The sequence below is a fragment of the Thermobia domestica genome, chromosome 5, assembly GCF_964235325.1.
Source record: "Thermobia domestica chromosome 5, izTheDome1.hap1.1, whole genome shotgun sequence".
Taxonomy (NCBI): Eukaryota; Metazoa; Arthropoda; class Insecta; order Zygentoma; family Lepismatidae; genus Thermobia; species Thermobia domestica.
The window spans coordinates 145,908,422-145,932,087 of record NC_137458.1 but is presented as its reverse complement, the minus strand read 5'-3'; the positions used below and the strand labels follow the sequence as shown (position 1 = coordinate 145,932,087).

Here is a 23,666-nt window from a genome sequence, read left to right as displayed (position 1 = left end):
TGTTACCTGAAGGCTATGAGCATGTGTAGTGTGGAAGTCAATGCTTCCAAGGTTGGCCGACATATAACTATAATTAGTGGGATGATTCTTGTATATATGTAGAATAAACGTTTGTTCAATCAAATTTTAGGAAGAAAGATCGTACTTGTCTTGATAAAACTTGAAATAGTAGAATATATTTTTTCGTATTATATATATATATATATATATATATATATATATATATATATATATATATATATATATATATATATATATATATAGTGGCGGATCCAAGAGGGGCTATAGCTCCCTCCTTGACGCTCAGGTATACACTGGATAAAATGGGCTTCAATCCTGCTTTACACTGAATAAACCGACAAACTATGCTTGAGCCCCTCCCTTGATCATATCCTGGATCCGCCACTGTATATATATATATATATATATATATGGATGCTATAACAATTTCTTCATCTCTAAGATTTCAACCTGTCTGTCATACGCAAATAACTTGCCGGATACAGAATACAGGGAAATGGACATGGAGAAAGAATTGATCAGCATCACGAGGGTCTATTCATGTACCAAAAATCATGAAAGCAATACAGCGGTCTAGGAGAAGTTAAATGTCAAGCATCGTTACACTATGAATCTTTATTTCGTATATAGGCCTATAGATAAGCAAATTAATATTGACAAAGGAAAGAGACATTTACTGAACTTGTAAAGAAAATAAGTAAATTCACATCATTTAAATTACAGTTCATTTCAAATAAAACAAATAAATATATACAGTATATTCCCCGTATAAATAAATAAACAAAGAAAGAAAGATGCATAGATATTGAATACCGTTAAGTATTAGCTGAGTCAGAATCACATAATCAACAATCTTAATGACATTAGTGGATCAAATGGACACTTACCACGTCTTACTTACGTCCGTATCATGCCTATGAGTTTCTAAATTATTTTGAATTGAATTGAGTTGATTTTGAGTTTAATATCCCTTTCAGCAGCTAGACTATGAGATGAGACCTACTGATTAACGTGGAATCTGAACCATATGAACTCCGAACCCGGGTTTTAAATTATTTTATCATGGAACCTATCAAAAAGTCACTAGTTAGGAATGCTACATTAACGTCCATTTAAGCGTCGAATGGATACCCTTGGACATCCAAAGGATATGATACTTGCTTACATGTGTGTAAAAACCGTGTGAATATCCATATAATTAATAGGCACTTGATGGATATTCTATCAATTTCTAAAAGTAATATGATTGAATAGGTTCATAGAATGTATAAAAGTACCTGTAAACACAATTTGGAGGACAATGCACATGAAATAACTTTCGTTTTTGATATTTATAAGCATCCAAATATTGGACATTGCCGGTCATTCATTTCTTAATGTAATCGAAACCTGACCAGGATTGAGATAAACTGATTTTTTTGGAATTATGAAACCCGATGGAAAATTAAGTAAACTTATCGTGTGGTGAAAGCCAATCTAATCATAAATATGTTAACACATATACGTAACATCAACGTTCGTACACTTACCATATTTTCCAAATACCTCCTAAGATAATGCATTCCGACTGTACATAGAGGATATTGCAGTAAGTTTCCCTATTCCGAAGAAAGTAATCGTCCTTCATTTATTTGCTTTTTACCATGTCTTTGTTAGAAGTAAATATACCAATTCCATTTAGACCACAATGATCATCGTCTACCTTAGCCTAAAGGACATAATTATGGGACGTTAAACTAAGATTTAATTTCATTTCATTTAGACCATAACTTATCAAGCGTTTCAATCTTTACTTTCTTATGGCTCAAGTTGTTGTTGAATGACAGGTCTCTTCTATGTATTTTTTTTCTAATTAGTTATTAGATATATATATTAGGATTATGCTTACTGGCTTTTATAAGATTATGTTAGTATATCCGTCTTATGTCCATTAGTCCGCACGATAACTTGAATGAAAGCGAATTTTGGACGTTTATTATTATTATTATTATTATTATTATTATTATTATTATTATTATTATTATTATTATTATTATTATTATTATTATTATTATTATTGCAACTTATGGTTTGAGCGATTATATCTGCCGAATTCGTTATAGAGTCAAACCGTTAACATCTACCGGGGTAACGATGACTTTAACGGTGGTTATCCCTATTCCATTTTCTGTTATTGAAACAAAGGCGTATAATTGTATTACAGCGCTTGACATCTACCGGATGAAATTGAAACGTCTAGGGATGATCTTTGTCACCTTTGTATAGTTCATTACTTTCTTTTTTTTTTAAACTTTTTACTAATCTTAAGTCCAAACATTATCTAAGGTGATCCATAACTTGAAAACCAAAACTGGGTGTATACAGGAAAATATTTTACATGCGTACTTGACAAGCCATGGTCTACCAATGTGCTAAGCTTAAAGGAGATCAGTTGAGTTCATCTAATGGCGTATCATATATATTGTCATTGTAATATTACAGCTTTCTCATGACCATATCGTTAGCCGTACGTGCCCTTCGCGTAGAAAATCTGGATTGGATTCCGTATGGGAGCTCATGTGGTTTGCATCCCCGTTAAGTCAATGTGTCATATAATGTTGGTGCTGAAAGGAAAACTTAAATTTCAACCAATCCAACCAACGAATCCTTGTAATGCTGATTTTTAAAGGTAAATTGAATGAAAGGCGAAATATTGATATATATAGAATGTAGGAAGTAATGTAATATAATCTTCCGAAATTAAATTTTGAGAGGGCATGGTGGCTCAATGGCAGAGCGTTTATCTCTGGTGCGTGGGGTCCCTGGTTTGATCCCAGCTCACGCCAAGTGGGCTTTGTGGTGGACAAACACCGTGTTTGTGAGTTTTCTCGAGGTTCTCCCACTTTCTTCATTCCACCATTGTATTCATTTCTCATCATCACCATCTACTTTAGCTTAGCCGGCATAACCATGGGATGTAAAACTGAAAGCTTTAATTTCATTTGATTTTGAATTTTTGAAGGATTTTTCTATTCTAATTTTATATACCTTGGGATATAACTGTATTCATCACTGCTCATTGAATAGTGAGTACTTCGTGTTTTGTGTCCATCTATTAATATTAAAGTACGAACTACATTAATAATCCTACAACTCAGTAAATATTTCGAAAAACTGGAGGAAATTAAATGAAGCTATTATGGGCGTGTTTTTCGACACTCATTCTTCTCAGTGAAAATACAGTATTACTGGAAATCTTGAAATTGAGGGAATTCCATTGATTGAAAAACGTTTTATTGACGTAACTCTATATTTTTATCTGCGGATTTATGAGGTTATGAAGATAAGAAGAAGTGCATGTCAAACACATTTCATTATAACGCAAAGAGGCGAGGCTTATTGGGGATGAGTAATAATAAAACTTACTCAATGGATGATGCAACACCAACAGATTTAGATCCTTTGAGGAAAATAAACTCAAATTGTTAAAATAGATATTCAGTGTTGGAAGTGATATGGAACGTAACAGAAAGAAGTTAGCACTCTATCAATTGACACAGAACGCAAAACTTAACACTCAATATTCCTACCTGAATCTATGGATGTATTTCTCGTAATCATTTTTTTTTTTTCGGAAAGACAGTGTTTTAAGCAACTCATAGTCGTTACTGGATTAAAGATCCCTCCTGGCTTTTGTAGAATTACTTTGATGACATATTTTAGAGTACAAAGTACGCCCATAAAGTAACCGAACTTTTACAAAAGCAGCCGATTTCCTTTAAAATATTGCTGTAGTATGACAACACTGGAAAGACCTTTATCTGAGCTTCCTATTAAACCGGTTGATGCAGCTTGCATCTGATTAAACGTGCGACAAATGCATGTATTGTGACGTCGTCGTACAAAACACGTACATCAAAATAGAACAAAATTTAATATAAGTTTTGTTGCAAATTTGATGATTCCCCCTCCCCGAAAAGTTGCAGATGGGGAGGACAGTGTATGGTGATGCAACATCGTCAAAACCTCAGATATATCAATAGTACACCCATTTCAAATATGTCCGAGAGAATGTTGAGAATGATCCAGGGTCATGACTCCCTCAAACGTCAAGGAATACGGAAAATATGGAGAAATTTCTTGCATGGCGAGAGTTGATAAACACGTAACCACACAGCAGTTGTCAATCATGGTTCCATACTACAACGGTTTAAAAAAAAAAAACAACCCCTATATATTAGCGGCTCGTATAAATATATGGTATGTTAATTTTCTAACTTTCGATTTAAAGTAATGACATGTACCAAACAAACTTTTCATGCCGTCCGCAGGTGTATTTCCGAAATTAAATTACCTGTTTTTATAATGTTCTATTATTCAATCCTGACCCATTCAAATTACAACTCAATATCACCGGAAGTGGCGGTTACCATTGTGTTTACCGGTCTGCTATATATATGTGTGTGTATGTTTCATGAATACAGCAAAACTAGTCTATTTAATAAGTAATAAATTCCGTTACTTATTATTCATACGGTAAATTAAAATCTCACTTTTAATTTTCATCATCCGCTATATCTATTACAAACAATCATTTTAACATTCCTATTTAGGATAAGTGAGTTAAATAGAAGTGGGAACTCGTCATGCACAGTACAATCAATCACTTAATAAATATTAATTCTTAATAAGACACTTTTCATTAAGAACAAGAAATTCCGCGAAAAAATTATAGCAAAAATTTTGCTGAAAAATTTATTGGTTGGAGTCTACGAGAATTAAAATAGTGAAACATTTCAGCATCCTCTGGAGAAAATATTAAAACTCATCCACAGCTAAAAATTATTCTTTTAAGAAAGGACTGTATCTATTTTTCTAAAATACATTTTAAATGATTCGTAGCCAAATGTCACTGGTGTGTATGATGCTACCATAATAATAAAAAGAAAAAAAAGAGAGAGAGAGAGAGAGAAGGGCTACTAAATTGAAGGAAGATTCATGCGGTCAGTGTGATGATACCGTTTTGTTAATGATGGAACTGGTGTATTTGTTAATATGCGACGCACGCGCCATATTTGAGTTGTAGGTCAGCTGGTGCTCTGGAAAGACTTGTTTTGCGTAGGGTGAAGAAGAAAAAATCTGCCGGAAAATGCACCCATATCGTGATTGATTCGTTATTACCAAAATACCTGTTTTCTTTGCTCTGATTTTTTCTTCGTTTTTTTTTCATTCTTAAAGTTGTCAAGTAGAATCACGTGAGTTTCATTTGGCGCATGTTTATCAATTAATGTCTGACAAGTATTAGGTTCCTTTATTACTTTAACTTTTTATTAAAGTAAAATAAAGCTAATTTCTCCTTGCAAAATAATAAGACAATTTAAAGAATTGATTTTTTTTGTAGTCAAATATAGATCTGTAGTCAGCACCCTTGCTTTACATGCGCGCGCAGTGGTGGATCTAGCCCCCCCCCCCCCCCAGTTTTTTGAGAGACAATAATAATTCAAACTATTATTTACACATTTTTGAAAGATTATAGTAAACTCATGATACACCTATCATAATCTGAGTTCTGGCTGCCCCTCAGTTTTTACCTTCTAAATCCGCCATTTTGCGCGTCGTAGCGGTTAGGTTACTACAGTGAGAATTATTTTCAGTATTAATTGATTTATTTGAATCGATTATCAGAGAGAGGGCCTGAGTCCATTTTGTGTAGTCTTGAGATGTTAAAGAAAAACTATTTAAATTCAGGACTGCAGATCTTTCTGGCCCTCAACCTATAATCAGGGGCTGGTCTGAGGGAAAATTCTGGGATATGAGAGTTTATGAATTGGCAACTCCTCCAGAAAGAATAGGCCGAAATTTCTCTATGAGTGGCTGTGCCCTACTTCTACAATTATTTTATTATTTTGCTTAGAGCAGTAGGATGGATTACTTCGGTACTTTGCTATAGTACTTTCAACATTTTTGAAATCATGATATGGTATTAGGATATGATGAAAAATAAATGAAAACGATTCTACTTATACAACTAATAAAATTTAAACAAATTATAAATGTATAAATTGACTGTACAATATCCTGTCCAATGTTGCGAATCATATTTGAGAGCAAGTACAAATTTTCTGAGAAATTTTGCCTAAAATACAAAATATCAAAATTGTACGAGTATTTTTTGGCCATCTGCTTAGCAAAATCTCTTAATACCTTTTTGACATATACTGATGCTGAACATATCATGTTCTAGTGTCAACGTTGATAGTTCGTTCAATTATTGCGAAATGAAATATCTGAGATAGTTTTATTATTAGTTTTAGTTTGGGAAAATTTTTTACCGCTACCACCTGACGCTGGAATGATAAGTATGGTTCTTAAGCTAACAAAAATATTCGGGAAAGTGGCAATAAATGTATTTGAGGATAATATCTTTTTTGGGGCAGCTCTTACGAGGCAGTATCGGTGACAAAAGAAAGAGCTGTCAATAACTCACTCGTTTTCAAAACCGATTAGAGTTTGATATAACAGTTTCTAACATTACTTCTTCCTCACTTTTGAAGGCTGGGGGTGTTACACAGGAATCTAAGTTACCACTGATTTTGCATTTGTTCAAACTTCTAACATTAAAATAATGGTTATCTAAAACCATATAAAAAAGTTAATTTTAAAACAATTCCTGCCTCAACAGGTTGATCATCTTATTTACATGAAAAATGTTTCTTGACTTTTTTGTGGCCTGACATAAGATGTGATCTGAGAATCCTGAACTGATCTCCAATTTTTCTGCCAGTTCCTTGACATTAGTTATAACACGGTTTAGACCTCTCTCCGGTTTCAACCTTCCAAGGCATTTTTCACACAGCCAACCAAGTCTAAGGTAATTTGTAAATTCAAAACTCTATTGAAGAAATTTACTTACAAGATTTATTGTAAACAACATATTACAATATATATAAAAGAAAAGCAGCTTTTGTTGTTATGCTACGCTGAATTTTTATTCATCTTCTTGGAAAGACCAAACCATTGCAACAACCAAAAACGATCATTATGTACCCTTTTTCAAATAAGAGCTGTTTTCAAGAGCCTTATTTTGGACTTTTTGTTAAACTTGACAAAACTACCCTTGGTTATATACAAATTCACTAGGAGAACAGTTATGGAAAGTTACTACTATTTACAACGTTTCATACTATCGATAAAAAATGATTTAAATACATTAAAAACTATGTGCTTTTAAATTGTTCGAAATGGGTGACAGTATTAATTTCCAGTAATAATTGTAAACTTCTTACTTTTATTTTGTATGTGACCACATCAATAGTATTTTGATTTCGATCTTTTAACGGTAAAAAATATTTTGTAAAATGTAATGGAAATTCAAAAGGAGCCTTCTTTATGAATTTCTAAATATTGATCGATGGAGGTGAAGAATATGTTTTCAACGTTTGTACTTAAAATCCTAAATATACTTTGGCTACTACATATGTCTGAAATTATAGTAATTTCTTAATTTCTTAATGATAGAAAGTTCCGAATTTAAGGTACTTATTATTGATTAACATATTAAAATACACTAACACGTACATATATGAAGAATGTGTGTACTTATGTTTTGTATGTATGTAGATAGATAAAAACATCACACAACTAGACACGCATGCACAAAATAATATGCTGGCGATACAAAAAGTTGATGAAAAAATGACCCCAATAAATTCCTCTGAATTGGAAGCATTTGATATGTCAATGGAATATAAAAATAAATCATTGATAGTGATTAGAGTCTGAAAAAGTCGAACTTCGTTAGGCTAATTTATGATCCCTTAAGCCCCTATTCTACAACTGCTTGAAGTTCGAAAATGTTATTGTTCCCCTCGTTTACCTTTATTTTTAATATTCTCGCACAAACAGCAGCTTGAATGTGTCTCTTCATTCTTCTCACTTTCATACCTTCATTCTCTCCGTCGCACAGTGGGGCCAAACCAGGCAATTCTTAACAAAAACTCGAAAAATGAAATAAAAGATTGACTGGATATAATTTGTTATAATGAAACCTTAATAGTGTACACATTAAATAGTGTGCAGGAAAAGAAGTGATAGCAGTTTGCAATGAACTCATGGAACGTGTAAACTTGGTTATCCACCGAAGCCGGAGAGACGCTGCTTAGTGACAGAAGATAGGAAATTGACTTTGAATGCGACTATTCCTACATTGCGTGTAGATAATTAGTGGCTGGAATATATGGTGACACGACCCACATGTATGTATCGTTTTGTATATTTAGAATGTTGATGTGATGTGTAGTCAATAATCATATTTGGAATAATGTTAATATCATTATCATATCCCTATGCTAATCCCCTACCTATCATATTTGGAAAATACTGTGGTACTGAAAGCATATAAAGTATAGTCAAACGCTAGAATGGCATTTTAGTAGAAAATATGGCATAATATGTTTGTGATTTTTAATATGTCGTAGCGGAAACATTGTTCTTACTGTATGCAAAGAGAACACCTGCACATATTTGCACTTTTGGGAAATATAGCGCATGAAAATGTTTGAGGAAAACCGCATTCTGGATGCAATGCTGCTTTTGAATTGAGCTTGGATGAATTTATGAGCAAGTGTTAGGTTATTAGACGTGTGATCCCCATGCACGCAGTGACAAAGTTGAATATAGATCGATTCTGGGAATTCTGCCGCCAGACCTCGTTGGGGGCTTCATTGTCACAACGAACTTTCCACCAGGGGCGGATCCAGGGGGGGCGATCGGGGCGATCGCTCCCCCCAGAAAATGGAATTTTCTTATTTTATATATATAAATAAAACCCATCCCAAAGTTTGGAGCCCTTAATAGTAGCAGTACGACAACCCACCGCCCCCCCCCCCCAGAAGTCGGTCCTGGATCCGCCCCTGCTCTCCACAACTTTGAAATAATTTTGAGAAGCAAGAATTTTTCTTCAATTTTGTTACTATTCAGTTGTAAAATGAATAAGTACACTTTTTCCTTTCATGCGTAAGAATGTAAGTCAATTGTAAATTGCCAAATCAAAGCATATTGCCCACGCGTTTGTTTATCCCAATCATATAATCTGTTATATAATTTAGGCGCGAATATAAGGAACATTTCCTTTTATGATGTAAAACTCTATGTTTTTGATAAAATAATGTCGAAATAATATTATTGTAACCACTGCACACACCGAACTAATTGGTTTTCTTTCAATTTTCTGCTTCATATTGCGAATTCTTATTTTTGCCAAGAATTCAGTGCTTTGGCCCCACTGTGCGTCGAGATTAATCGGATTGGGTAGAAAAACGTTTTGAACTAAGCAAACTCATCACTGTCAAAATGCCGAACACGACTTTGCTCGTTTCTGATTTTGAAAATGCTCCTGCGTACACTATAAGTCATTACTCGGCACCTTGTATACCACATGTCATTAAGAAATCATCTACAACTCTTCAAGTAATAAGTAAAAACTTGTTATGACGTACTTAAACTCTAGGATTGCGAGCGAAGCGAGCAAGAAGATTTTTAAGAAATCTACGTATTTCATTGATAACCGACAGCAATATTGATCTAATAGGGTGCCAATACTTTCTGGGGGCGACTCGTCTTTTACTCATGTCCAACATCACTTTATCTTTCTCCTTGCTCGTTCGGCGCCCCCTTGCTATCAGCGCCCGGGGCGGGCGCCCCGCTGGCCCCCCCTTAGCTACGGCTCTGCCGGTATCTCTTACTCAACAGATTCAATAAATTGATCTTTCATTTCTACTTTTTGGTTTGGATCTGAATGAACAAACCTATCACGATCACCCCTCTTCTTTGCCGACGGTATTTGTCCATCACAAAGCTCACTTGGCGCGACCTGAGATCGATCAAGGATCCCATACACTTAAGGTGAACGCTCTACCACTAAGCCACCGCAGCTCAAATTTCCCTTTTAAGGAAGCATTGGCTTAGTGGAAGTATGCTCACTTCTGGTGCAAGGGATGTGTGGTTCGATCTCGGGTCATGTGAGTGTGTAGTGGACAATTTCATGAATCATCTATCTCCTTTAGCCTAAAGGACATAATCGTGTGACGTAAAACTGTAAACCTTAATTTAGTTTCATTTTTCAATTCGCATAACATTGCACGTAATATTCAGTCAAGCCTATCTAACGTATCTAATTTCATAGAAGGTTTATACATTATGCGATGTTTTTATATTACCTAGTCTTTTTTCATATTCATGGATATCGGCAGTCATGAACAACAATAACAAAAACCGAAAAGAATTGTTGCGGAAGTGCTATTTTTCATGCTATTCTACTATATTACCTTGCTTTTCGCTCATGGTTAAATTGTCTGCGTGTGTCATCGACTTTACAATGAAAATAATAACAAACGCGCAGCCTTGGGTTATAGACCGGATGTGTTGATTACCCACAGCCAGTAACAATTCAGGAAAAAAAAAAAAAAGAATGAAAAAGAGAATCAAAAGTTTGTATGGAAAGCTGATGGTTAGTGTTGCCAGATTTAACAACTAAAAAAAAGGTAAATGTATTTGAGCACCGATCACCAACACATGCAACACATTTTCCTTGTTTTTCCATGTTTTTTTTTTTTCGGGTGGGAGGAGAGAGTGGATGGCACCGGAATCAATAATATTCGTAAGAATTAAGTCAATTTCATGAAACCGATTTTAAACTTTGCTCAAAGATCAATAGAATCAACAACCAGGAGACAATATACAGTATAAACACTTGAAATTTAACTGAATTTTTGTGAATATTGTCGATCCTAATATACACACACTAGGATTGCCAACTCTGGAAAGTAAAAAAAAGACACCCTCTTAAAATTCTCTATGATATAGGTTTAAGTGTGAAGTATCTCTTTTCGGACCCATCCATGGGAAGGAAATGTACTATCGTGAACAAAAGTGCATTAGCACCTGTATTCTGCACAATTCTTAGTACATTCACTAATAAGCTTAATAGATACATTGTGCTATAAATGAGAAACTGAAATCGGCATTGATCATTTTATTGCATTTACCAATAACTGCCACTTCTTCAAAATTATCGAAACAGATTAACAAAACTATATTAATCTTTACGTGACAATTTTGGATTTAAAAAATGAAATTTCTTCTTTAAAATTATACTTCAAGTACAGGAAATTCTTTTAAGAAATCTTTTTTCACTCAATAAATATATAAAATTCTTTACAAGTAAATTTCAAATTTTCCCTGATACAGTCCCTGACATCTCTTTAAAATTACCTAAACAGATGAACAAAATATATTAATCTTTGATAAATATTGAAAGGTGACAATTTTGGCTTTACAAAATGAAAGTTACTTTTTAAATCTATGCAGCGAGCTAGATTATATTGCTTCGAACTAAATACAAATGTGAAAAAAAAAAAAAAAAGGTCATAAAGGGGCTGGTAAGAAGTTTGTACCGGTCACCGAATTTAATAAAAATAACAGTAATATTATTTGCCAGGCCAGTGAGAAACCGGCCAGTTGGCAAAACTAACACACACGGAGGTAAGTCGGAAAAGATTCCCCTTAAGTTGTAGACAGAGGTGCTTATGTAAGACAAGTAATATAATGTGAAAATAAAGAACAAAACTTACTTTATTATTCTACATAAGAATCAAATGGGCGTTGATGCATTTGTCATACCACTTTAGAACATTTAAAAGCCCCACTTGGAAAAAATGTGTGCTGGATACAGAAAAAACTCCTTCACAACTGTCTTTACTTCATAATTGATTTCAAAGTATCTTTCGCGAGAGCCTTCTTTAATGCTGGAAAGAGATTTAAGCGAAGTCGAGACGGTACGGAGGATGGGTAAAGCGCACCCTACAACCAAATGTTATCTTGCATTATCATCTGAAAGGAGAAAGAAGGCTAGGGTGTTTCCTGCGAATATTCTCTGACAATATCAATCAGTGTTGACCCAGACAGCACAATGCACGTACAGTATCCGTACAGTACATGTACAATTGCACGGATGCAATATGTGCATCATCCGTATAAATGCACGCCTGTATATTTGATGCACATATGCGTCACAGGTCCTATTCGACATCTTCACGTGCGCAGTACATGTGCAATGCACACGTCCTGCACAAGTGATTTACACCTACCACACAGGTGATTTACACGTAGTACGTATTCGATTTACATGTAGAACAGAGGTGATTTACACGCAGTACCTAGATAATTTACATGCAGAACACAGGTGATTTCCGCTTCCGTGGATTTCCACTTCGAACCGTCATTTTTCCTTCACTTCGGCGGCTATCCGCCAAAAAGCGACAGCGGACCGATGGTAGTTGACGGCACATTGCACATGGGGCACTTTCCCCAGAAACAAAGCTAAAAACTATCATTTAAGCTCAATAAATCACCACCAACAGCATCAGCAAGATAGGCAGAAGTATATACAGTAGTGCACTATGTATTTCTCTCTGGGGGCGTCTGAAGATGGTTTAGAGTATGAAATGCAAATAAGTTACGTATCTGCCCTTGAAATTATACTCATTTTCGTACAAATTAAAAGTTATGAGGGTTATGTACGTGTGTTTCATCCACGCAAATGCACATGTGCACATAACGGCTTAAGTACGGGTTATATAAATCTGTGCTTCATCCATGCAAATGCACATGTGCACATAACGGCTTAAACACGGGTTATATAAATCTGTGCTTCATCCACGCAAATGCACATATGTGCATGCACGGGTTCTGCATGTGTGCTTCATCCACGCAAATTCACATGTATGGCTTAAGCACGGGTTATGTATATGTTCATCATCCACACAAATACACTTGTGCACATGTACGGCTTAAGCATGTATAGTGCACATGTGCCATACACGTACGTGTTGTCTGGGGATTGTTGCAACCTTCGTAGTTGCCGGGCATAGAATAGGCCGCTCATCCAAACTTTCTACTAACACTGCAATAGTGCCATCTGCAGAATCTTGGTTGTACCTGACCAAATGACATGTCGATAGCTCTTACACTAAACTGATGTCTTGCTTGTTCTATTCTTTTCGATTTTTGGGTAGAAAAGGAGGAGAAACTTATTTTTCCGACCTTTCCGTGTAGAGAAAAGCGAAAGACAATCCAAATTCTCTTTCTTCTTATCTTATCTGAGATAAAGTATCTCCAACAATTGTTAGGTTTGGTACTCGATTCCGCTGGAGTTCAGATATCAGAGCAAGCTAGCCTGATTGGGAGTTTTCTAATGGTTTTCCTCATGTAAAATTAACTAATTTAAATAAATAAAAATAAAAATTTATCAAAGCAAATACTTGTTATTAGATCTACTAATCTGTAGCTATATTTCCTCTGCTGTTACTTCCGATCTGACCCAACCCCATTGTTTACCCTCGCTTACCTGGAATCACATGGAAGTAATGTTGTGTTGCATTTTAGCCCACCCCCCTGAAGTTCCCTAACCACTTACGACTGTGCGGCATTTGCTTGTTGGTATGACGTGGCAATAGCCGGGGACAAGAAGTGATCGGCAGCCAACGACAAGCGCTCTGTTTTACTCTATCTCCTGCTTAAGATGGTGGAGCTGCACGTGATTGTAGGACGATATATACAGCGACAAGGCTATAACTTACGTATCTATATCGCTCCTTCATATTTCATTCTGTTTCACTTCATTATGTACATTTAATGAATAACGTAGGGACATTAATGTAACACATGTTCTAAATTTTCACATTTCCTTACCATCTATATATTAAAATGTTACGTTTATATGTTTGTGGTCAAGAAAGTTTATATGTTTGTGGCCAATCCTTTCGACAGTGAGTTCTCGGAAACCATAGGCTCTAGAAAGATGCCATTTTGACTGATCGCTTCCAAATTTTATGTAGATTGTTCAGTTCGAATTCAACATTTAAAAAAGATGGCCGTTATTTCTGTATTAATTTTATTTAGCGAACACTAGAAGTGTTAAAATTTAAAAAAGTAAAGTATCATATCCTACGAGGTAGTATACTAACCTCGGGTACCCAACACCACAAATTTGTACCTGAGGTTAGTATATCTCTCCGGCGTTTGTTTAATCGTCAAATGATAATGTAAAACGAAAGATAACCATTTCTCCAGTCTAAGATGAATCTTTATTGTTTGGAGTGTTTTGCCCAATGAACACCATATATCACTGACATTATAATTAATTGGTGCGTAATGCATTGGCTTATTACATACTGCATGTAAGAAGAAAGAAAATGTTGTTCATATATGCATTTGAAACTCCAACCACAAGTAGGCTCAAATCTTGCAAACGGTGCGAGATATTGAAAAAAAATTTAAAATTACCCTTTATTGTACCTCTTGCCGATTTTTGTCAAGACGTCTTTCACTTATGTTTGTAAAGGAACATGTAGACCCTACATATATTGTGAGGAATGACAAGGAGATTCATGCTCATATGTCAATGATGCTCTGTGTAGAGAGCCCAGGTTCAACTAGTAGCATTATGATATTTCTATGTAAAACAAAACCTATGCTTATATATAAGCATTACGAAAGTATTTCCGGGACAGTTTTGTTTCGATGTAAATTGAGTACATCTGGCAACCCTTTATATTAAAAAAAAAAACTTTTTCGCGAGAGAGAGTGAGAGATGAATGTACAAGATAATGTGCGAGAGCCAGCACGTAGAATTATCCTCTATTAGTTATACAACACATTTTTTGCACAGTTGATGGACTACTATTCAAGTCATGCGTAAAGATAACGACCTTCAAAGGTATCATCATCATTAAAATGTGTTGATTTCGTCCAACTTAATGTTTGACTTTAGTTATTTAATTTCATGTAATTTAAATGTACCCTCTTTTTTGTATAGGACATGTTTACCAGTAGATGTTGAATGAAGCTCATAAAAAAATGCAGTTATTTCGGCAGAAGATATTTCTTATGTGGACATTAAATTCGCTTGTGCTTTCCATGGATGTGGTTCCAAGTTTGATTGTTGGTGCGGTTATATATTTACTTCCAGTGCAAACTTGAATGATGATTTAAATTCTACTTTAAACAGTAGGCTTTGCTACTGAAATAAGACATTAATTTCAATCAATCAATATGTTGAATTTTAGGATCAGTGATAGACTATTCGGCAATAACTGAATTTTCTATGCAGTATACACCCTGCTTTCTTCCTTTTTTTCAGCAAGTTCGGTTTACCTAATTTCGTTGATACAAGATATCCAGCCTGTTCATTCAGAAACAAAAAGAACCAATTGATTGATGGCCATGATTTGTGACCAGGATGTAGAGGATGATAAGTTAGAAATGGAGTTCGTTAATGGAGGTGATATTCGAACCGGAAGTAGTAGAAATAAACCATTTCCGGTTTTAACGTAGATCAATATAGAACAAAAACTGTAAAGAACTGTAACTGTAAAATTGGCGATATCCAATTTTCTATATTCGATTAAGTGTCACAAGAATACATGTAATCTTCATCCTTAACTATCTACTGAAACCGGAAGTGATAGAAATCCACTACAACTTCCGGTTTTAATATTGATTTACATAGCTGAAAAACGAGAAGAGATAAATAACAACAAATGTCTGTTTTGAGTCGATTTAAAGTTCCAAGAACAGGAAATATTTTGTCCCAACCTCAGTTCAAACCGGAAGTGGCAGAAATCAACCACTTTTAGTTATAACGTTGATCGGTATAGAGTAAAAACAATAAGAAGTAGCTAGCAAGAAGCGGTTTTCTACAATCAATTAAACCTTCCATCAAGAATATATTCTATATCCACTCTAATCTCTCTGCTAAACCTGAAGGTGGTAGACATCTAATACCACTTCCGGTTTCAATATTGATTGAGAAAATATCACGTCGTACAAACCAAACTCCTTCACGTGGTGTACACGCGACACTGCTACTTGTCTTAATATTATATTTATGAATTACATAACTACTTTTCCTTTCTTTTTTCAGCCCTGTCATATCACTCAGAATACAATTTCAGTTTGAAGTGAAATCCGAACTACCATTCAAAAATGTTTAAGGGGGTGCGGTGGCTCAGTGGTAGAGCGTTCACCTCTGGTGCTTGGGGTCCCGGGTTCGATCCCAGCCCCCGCCAAGTGAACTTTGTGGTGGACAAACACCGTGCTCGTGGGTTTTCTCGGGGTTCTCCCGTTTCCTCCCACTTTCTTCATTCCACCATTTCACTCATCTCTCATAATCATAATCATCTCTCAGATCATCTCTCAGTCTCCTTTAGCCTAACCGGCATAACCGTGGGACGTAAAACTCAAAGATTTCATTTCAAAAATGTTTAATGCTCTCCCATTGAGAATCGAACCTGAGAACACGTGTATCAAAGGTTCATGTACCAGCCACTAGACTCACGGGTAGGGCACATTCTTTCTTGTAATCATGCTGTCCATTTCTGATAGAACTCAATGATATCTATTTCATGTAAAACTAAATATTCCTAATTCATTTCTTAGCTGACGTCAACGCCAACTGGAAATATATATTCTAGAAACAGCCCTCGCGGTTTACCTAAGGGTCTAATGTGCACGGAGTCCCGGATTGATAGAGAATTAAATCCATTACGGTAGTTCGGATTGCATTTTAAACTGTAGGTCCAAGTCTTACATAGACTCGGTGCTTTAACAAAAATAATATACTAGAAATGATTCGCTCACTGCTTCTTTTGGATATACAGCGAACCTTCCAGCAAAGGAATCATATGCATCCATGTTAAGCCACCCGATCAAACATGGAAAGTACGAGGGTTGTATATCCAAAAGAGCTGTATGAAAATTTACTCACAATATTGGAAAACCCATAAATCTGACTAGAAGTTTTATCAACTACGTAACTACTAACATTTCCTAAATTACCCAGTATTTAGGTAGGTGTTAAGATAAATTCCTGACGAAATATAAATTTGTATTTACCTATTCATTGTGTAACTACCCGACCTATATATTAGTTATTACTACGGTTAGGATTTTTAGAGAGAATTTTCATAGCAAAAAAGGAGGGCGAAAATTTCGTAAAATAAGCCGGATAAAACAATAAAAGTCCTATTCCCCTCAACTATTTTGATAGTCTAGTTGATAACGATATAAATCACACCTCTCATTCATTATAAGGGTGCTTCAAAACAACACCGACAACGTTTGGGAGGTGATTCCTGACACCAAGATAAGACAAAAAGTATAGACCAACCTGTATACACAAATGCTTCCTTTCGTAGTTATAGCTGCCGAAAACATGAAAAAATGAATTTTAAAGGTCCGTAGTTTCTTCTACGGGACCTACGGTAGTCGGGTCATAACTTTACTTAGGAACTAATATGTGCTCTTTCGAAAAATCCATGTTTCAAAATCCTAAGGTACTCACGCAACAATTTTTAGAGAGGTAGTTGGTGAGTACTTCAAGTTATATAGTCGTAGTCAGACTGCTTCTACAAAAATTGTTGCGGAAGTATCACAGGATTCTCAAAACATGAATATTTGGATAGGACACATACTAGTTCCTAGATAAAGTCTTGACCTGACTACGGTAGGTCCCACGATAATTTTGGAGCAATGGACTTTTAAAGTTCATTTTTTCATGTTTTCGGCGGCCTATAACTCCGAAAGGAAGCATTTGTGCACCCAGGTTGGTCTATACTTTTTGTCTTATCTTAGTGTAAGGAATCACCTCCCAAACGTTGTCGGGGTTGTTTTGAAACACCCTGTATACCTGATATACAACCTTGAATGGACTATATACCTGTATCTGTTTTCAGCACAGGAAGGTAAAAACAAAGCTTTTGTATTTAACAACATGAAACATTTCTAAGTTGTTAAATGTAAACGCTTTTCCATCTGGGATATGGAACGTCTTTGCAGATACTGAAACGTCTTGTACTCTTCATTTGGCAAACTTTTAACTTGTTGCCTCACGGAACAAAATAATTCCCGAATCGTTTCTTTAAATGTTGTTGTTCCAAGTTTCTAATGACAGCTGTCACATATTTGGAGTCACAGATACAAAATAGTTCTATCTACGAATCATGAAGTTCCATTTGTTTCAGAGAAAACACAAATTTCTTGATCTTATCAAAATTCCCGTTCAAGAAATAACTCACTCAAATCACGATGGGAGGAAATTTGGAATAATTTAAAAAAAAAAAGTTGTAGTAATAGAAGAGAAAGTGAGATTTGAAGCATATTAAGGAAATAAAGGAAAAAAAGAAAAAAAGTTGCTGAAAAATCATCTCCATTTACAACTAAAATCAACATTTTACACCTTGGGTATGATTTAATCTTTCTACAGATTGTTTGTATAGTAGTCTCTTAAAGCACAATATTTCAGTGATATTGCCGTACTCCTTCAAATGTTTTCTACATGTCATATTTTTTCTTTCTTTTTTTTTTCTAGGTCTTGGTTATTCCTCGCTTGTTGTAATTTTCTTCATCACAGTTTATTATAACATCATCGTCGCATGGACTATGTTCTATATCTTCGCCTCATTCAGCAGCGAACTCGGATGGAGTACATGTGACCACGATTTTAACACTAAGAGTGAGTGAACTGTTGTTTTCATTCTTATGCGTAAGTAATTAATATGGAAATCACACAACCAACTACGTCGTACGATAAATTTGCAAACTAATTAGGATTTGCTCCTCTTTTACTGAAGTAAAGCTACATACATATTAAAATGACATATGTTTTATATATCAATTGTCTAGTGCTCCTATTTATAATATGTGATTTTCTTGCAATTCAATGTAGCTATATTCATTTACATAAAACAAAGATTTTGTTATAAAAGTAAGCTACAAATTATTGTTCAGAAATCAACTCTCTCTATATATATAGTAAAATTGACACGAAAAATAATGTTTTACTGAAAAATTAACTATGAAAAATCTCTCATAACGATATAAGATCGGAGTCGAAAGTACTTGTAAGTTTAATCCGGTACAAGTATTTAAGAAATTAAGTAAACTTGAATCAGATAACTCAATTTTAATCAGTGGCAGCTCTTGAGGGAAATCACATCGATAAAAATTTAAAGTTTTATCACTAAAGATTAAGGAAAGAAACCTTATGAAGCTTTCTTTCCTTAGTTTGTACCGATAAAATTTAAATTTTTACCGAAGTAACTTCCCTCAAGAGCCGCCACTGATTTTAATCAATCTAAAAATTTCAAGATGCATTGACATGTGAAGATTTAATTCTTCCCAACTGTCGAAAACATTCTTCTGAATTTCGCAAACAGAACTTGGATCTCAGTCTTCAGATAACAAAGTTAAGCATTGTTACAATTCCAAGTAACCTAAAATTCATATGATTAGGCCATAATCCTACTTATGGTGTACAAACGTTACAACATTCTTGTATTGTGAAATTGAAAATAATGTTTATTTATTTATTTTTTAAATCTTTTTTATTTTTTATTTTTTTATGTATTAGGACTTTATTTATTTTTTTAATATGTAACAATATCATATAATTTTATAGGTGAAAGACTTTTAGTACATTTAAATGGGAAATATAAAACCCCAATGCCACAATGATATTATGAAGATACAGAGCAAGAAATTACAGATATGAAAAATATAAGCTATTTGTGCGTTATAATCTTATGAATCCGTTAAATAATGGATATTCTATACATCAAATATTTTTCAAGAATGAGCCGCTAAAATGAATTATTTTTGAAAATTTATAAGGGAAAATTTATGTTTAATTAAGATAAAAGATTTCTTCTAACTTGTGTGAAGGAAGGAGCTTAAGATAGTAATCGCATTGCCTTTGTGTATAGCTAGGCTAATGCGTTGTACTAAAAATTGTTGGTTTCTGGCGTCGCCTGATTTAGTAATCAAATTGGAACCCAGTTCTTTCAAAAATTTGAGAGCTTCTTTGCTGAAAACTCCCATAGTTTCAGTTTAATAATAATAATAATAATAATAATAATAATAATAATAATAATAATAATAATAATAAATGTTTATTTATTTATTTATTTATTTATTTATTTATTTATTTATTTATTTATTTATTTATTTATTTTACATGTGTTGTAAGTTTACTTTACATATTCTGGTAATTAAGATCTAGATTAAAAGCAATTCTTTTAGGTTTTTTTACGAAATAGATATACATGGTTTGAAGCATGAATTGACGAACTACATATACAGGATTCCGGTGGGGGCATTTGATCGAAAAGGTGTAACAGCTTTCTCAGGGCAGCCATCCTGAGAGGTCTTTCTTGAGTTTTCGTCATTCTTGCCAAGCAAATGCCGGGAATATAATTAAAATACAGATCTCAGGCAGCTTTCTTTCTTCCCCATACCTTTCTTCCTTATCCCCTGCCATAGACAGTGTGCTCGACGAAGGATGTCATCCGTTATACGTGAAGGATTTAAGGCCATAAATGCCGGTAATACCCAGAAAAATGTATAAATAAATAAATAGGTATACAGAATTTTTAATTTCTAGTTACATTTCCGATCTTGTGCAAACTTATCATTGAAGTAGAACTTAATATGGTTAGAACGCACGTGAAATACTTTTCTGTACAAATCTTTGGTTTCCGAAGTTATATGCCACCAAAGTTTGGAGTTTGGACTTAATATCACGCTTGAACTACACAACTTATCCGATCTTGACCAAACTTAACGTCAGGATCAATTTCAGAAAATGTTATCACTATATACATTAAAGCATATTGAAATCTCAAGAATGTGGATTTTTAGCATGGGTGACAGAAAGAAAGACAGAAATAAGTACGATACATGATGTAATAAAGGACATTCTCTGCACGATTGAAATGTAATCACAATTTAATTTACCTAGCTCGAAGGAGAGGGAGTGGGGTCAAACTTTATGAAAGTATGCATGGAAAAAGACCTGCTTAGTACGCGTGTAAAATATTTTCCTATAGACACCTTCGGTTCCCGAGTTGTAGGCCAACGAAGTTGGGGTTTGTGTCGTACTTAGAGTATCATATACACAATCGTACGAAGTACTTAGAGTATCGTATATCGTACGCGTTCTACAGAATTCATCCAATGGTCTATCAAGTTAGAGTTTTTACATACTCAAACTTTTGCGTCAAAATAAGTAAATAAATAAATCACAAATTATTATTTAGAATTAAAATTAGGGGAAAATACATGATTCAAAACTGTTATCATTAATTTGAAGTTAAACGTTACATAAATGCAGGGTACACTTATAATAGGTTTACTTAAATCGATAAAGCATGATTTTCTCTCTTACTATTTTCCTTTATTTCTCGTGTTCATCTATGTTTTTCTTTCTTTCTTTCTTTTCTTTTTTCTTTCTTTTTCATTTTTTCTTTCTTTCTGTGCATGTACCTCTGGTGCATATGATCCCGGGTTCGATTTCCGGTGAGAGAGGATAGAAAATTTAATTTCATAGTAATTTACTTTCCTTATCATCAGTTTCCTTTAGTCTAAAAGGGATAATCGAGGGACGTTAATCTTAAAAAAAAAAAAATCCATTTCATTTCTTTTTCTTTCTTTCTTTTTTTTTTCATTACTAATTACATGTTATTTTGAATGTGCTGAATGAAGACAAAGTGTTAGAACTGCCATAAATCTCACTCGTTACCATCAAAACTTCTTGAATTCAATCAACGTAAAAGGTACTGATTTCTCTTACATTTTCAGACTGTTATAGCCAAACGCAAAATAATGAGTGTTTTGCAAAATCCAATGGAACTCAGAGTTATTGGAATCACACTTGTGTTGATGTCGATTTGCTGTGCAAAATGAACGGCCATGAAACATTTGCTGCAGTAAATAATACACATTGCCAGGACACCCAAAACCCATCAGATGTTTTGAGTCTACAGGTTCTTCTTGAAAGAGTAACTGCCAGTGAGGATTACTACAAGTAAGTTTCTATTCTTTTAAATGCATATTCTCTAGGAGCGCTTTTTGTGCATTTAGCAATAAGTTGCAGTTATTCGCGTTTATTTATCGTACGTACAGATAAATTCTAAGGACAAATAAAATAGTCTGATTGATTTCCCTTTATTTTATATTAGTAGATTTTATATTAATAGAATACCCATTCTTCGCACGAAAAGAATAAGGTATCGGATATTTATGTACATTTTTTCTTTTTTTTTTCAAAATGCTTGTTGATGCAAATTTGATTTTGCTGGAGTTACATAAACATTCACAACCGTTTTCTCCCGTATATGTCATATTTCCCTAAAATTTCACCTCATCGTCAGCCTAGAGAACATGGGGAGAAGTCTACTCAGCAAAATTACGTTTTATTTGCACATTACACTACAAGGAGATTGTAAATTTGCAAAGTTGTACACTTAATAGTTTCGTTGATCTGGAGAACGAAAAAATTCAAGTTCCCTTCTCCCATAGGGATCATATTTCGTAAACCGCCATGTCATCAGAAAAGGGTACACACAGAGTACTTATACAAAATTTCAAAGCTTTACATCTACCTGTTTTGGAGAAATGGTAAAAAACAAATCTCTTTTTACCCTTACATCCTTCAAAATCCCGTCTTAACTGCCAACGGTACAAGAGAAATGTTTCTACAACATTTCAAAATCCTACGCCTAAAAGTTTCGGAAATTAGATGGATGACAACAATCACAACAACTACAAAAGTTCCCTTCTTAGAGGTCTCATTTTGCAAAATCCCGTCTTATGTACAATACAGAGTGCAAGAATAGTATATATATATATAGTGTATCCGTAATGTTGCGCAACCCAAAGTTTGATTGCGGATTTCTCTTGAACCAAGAACGATAAAGACCTGAGATTTGAAACAAACGTAAGCGTGTTCTATGTAGATATTTTCGAGATCATGATCAAAGTTGGAATTTGTAACATTTTCGTGGAGTAACGAAAGGAAATATCGAAAGTGTAAAGTACAAAATGAAGAAAATCAATATTGAGTTGCAGAAAAATGATTTCCTGCGGGTGAATGTCTGTGTATATGTGCAGTATGCAACCACATTTATCCATTGGTGCGAAAATGTGACAAAGTTGTTGCAGTATTGCCACGTAAAAAAAGGCTGTTTAATGCAAGGCCGTAAAATGGGTGTTTTCTGACAGAAACGCGGCCCCTGCAAATACTGTTGTCGTAAAATTACTGCAACATATGTGTTTTAGGTTAATTAATGATACGCAATGAAAATTTGCACATAATTGATAACCTGAGTTTTTATGCAAAACTTTGCTAAAAAGCAATTACTCACTTACAGCTGGCAATCCTGGAATCCTCATAGAAAAAGAAGGGCGCTTTAATACAGCAAATGTTAGGGGGATTTTTTAGTGACCACATCATCTCCAAAATTTGTGGCTCTCCCGTTCCCCGAACTTAACATCACCTGACTTTTTCCTATCGGGTTACCTAAAAAGCAGCGGCGGCTGGTACTATATGTTGCATGGTTGTGCAACCGGATATTTTTTAATACTAAAACTATTTTTAAGTATTAAAGTAGTGTATTAGTAAAAAATAAACCTCTGCTCTTGAGCGCAAAACAGTATTGATGCATTTCTAAAAAATAAGTCAATTAAAAAACGGAAAGAAAGAGAGAGATTTACATTTCCGGTGGCAGCGAACGTTGCCACTGGAAGCAGTAACATTGAGCATATGGCAGCGA

At 34.5% G+C, this 23,666-nt stretch overlaps 1 protein-coding gene across 3 annotated transcripts in view; it reads left to right on the top strand.

The window, feature by feature from the left end:
- The window catches only part of LOC145686151 (sodium- and chloride-dependent GABA transporter 2-like), a 193,897-nt gene that overhangs the window by 131,619 nt on the left and 38,612 nt on the right, over positions 1 to 23,666 (top strand). For all 3 annotated transcript variants that reach the window (XM_081759143.1, XM_081759145.1, XM_081759142.1), the window contains exons 4-5: positions 18,428 to 18,571; positions 21,694 to 21,919. In XM_081759143.1, the coding sequence (XP_081615269.1) occupies positions 18,428 to 18,571; positions 21,694 to 21,919 (370 nt within the window). The remainder of the gene's footprint in view (positions 1 to 18,427; positions 18,572 to 21,693; positions 21,920 to 23,666) is intronic.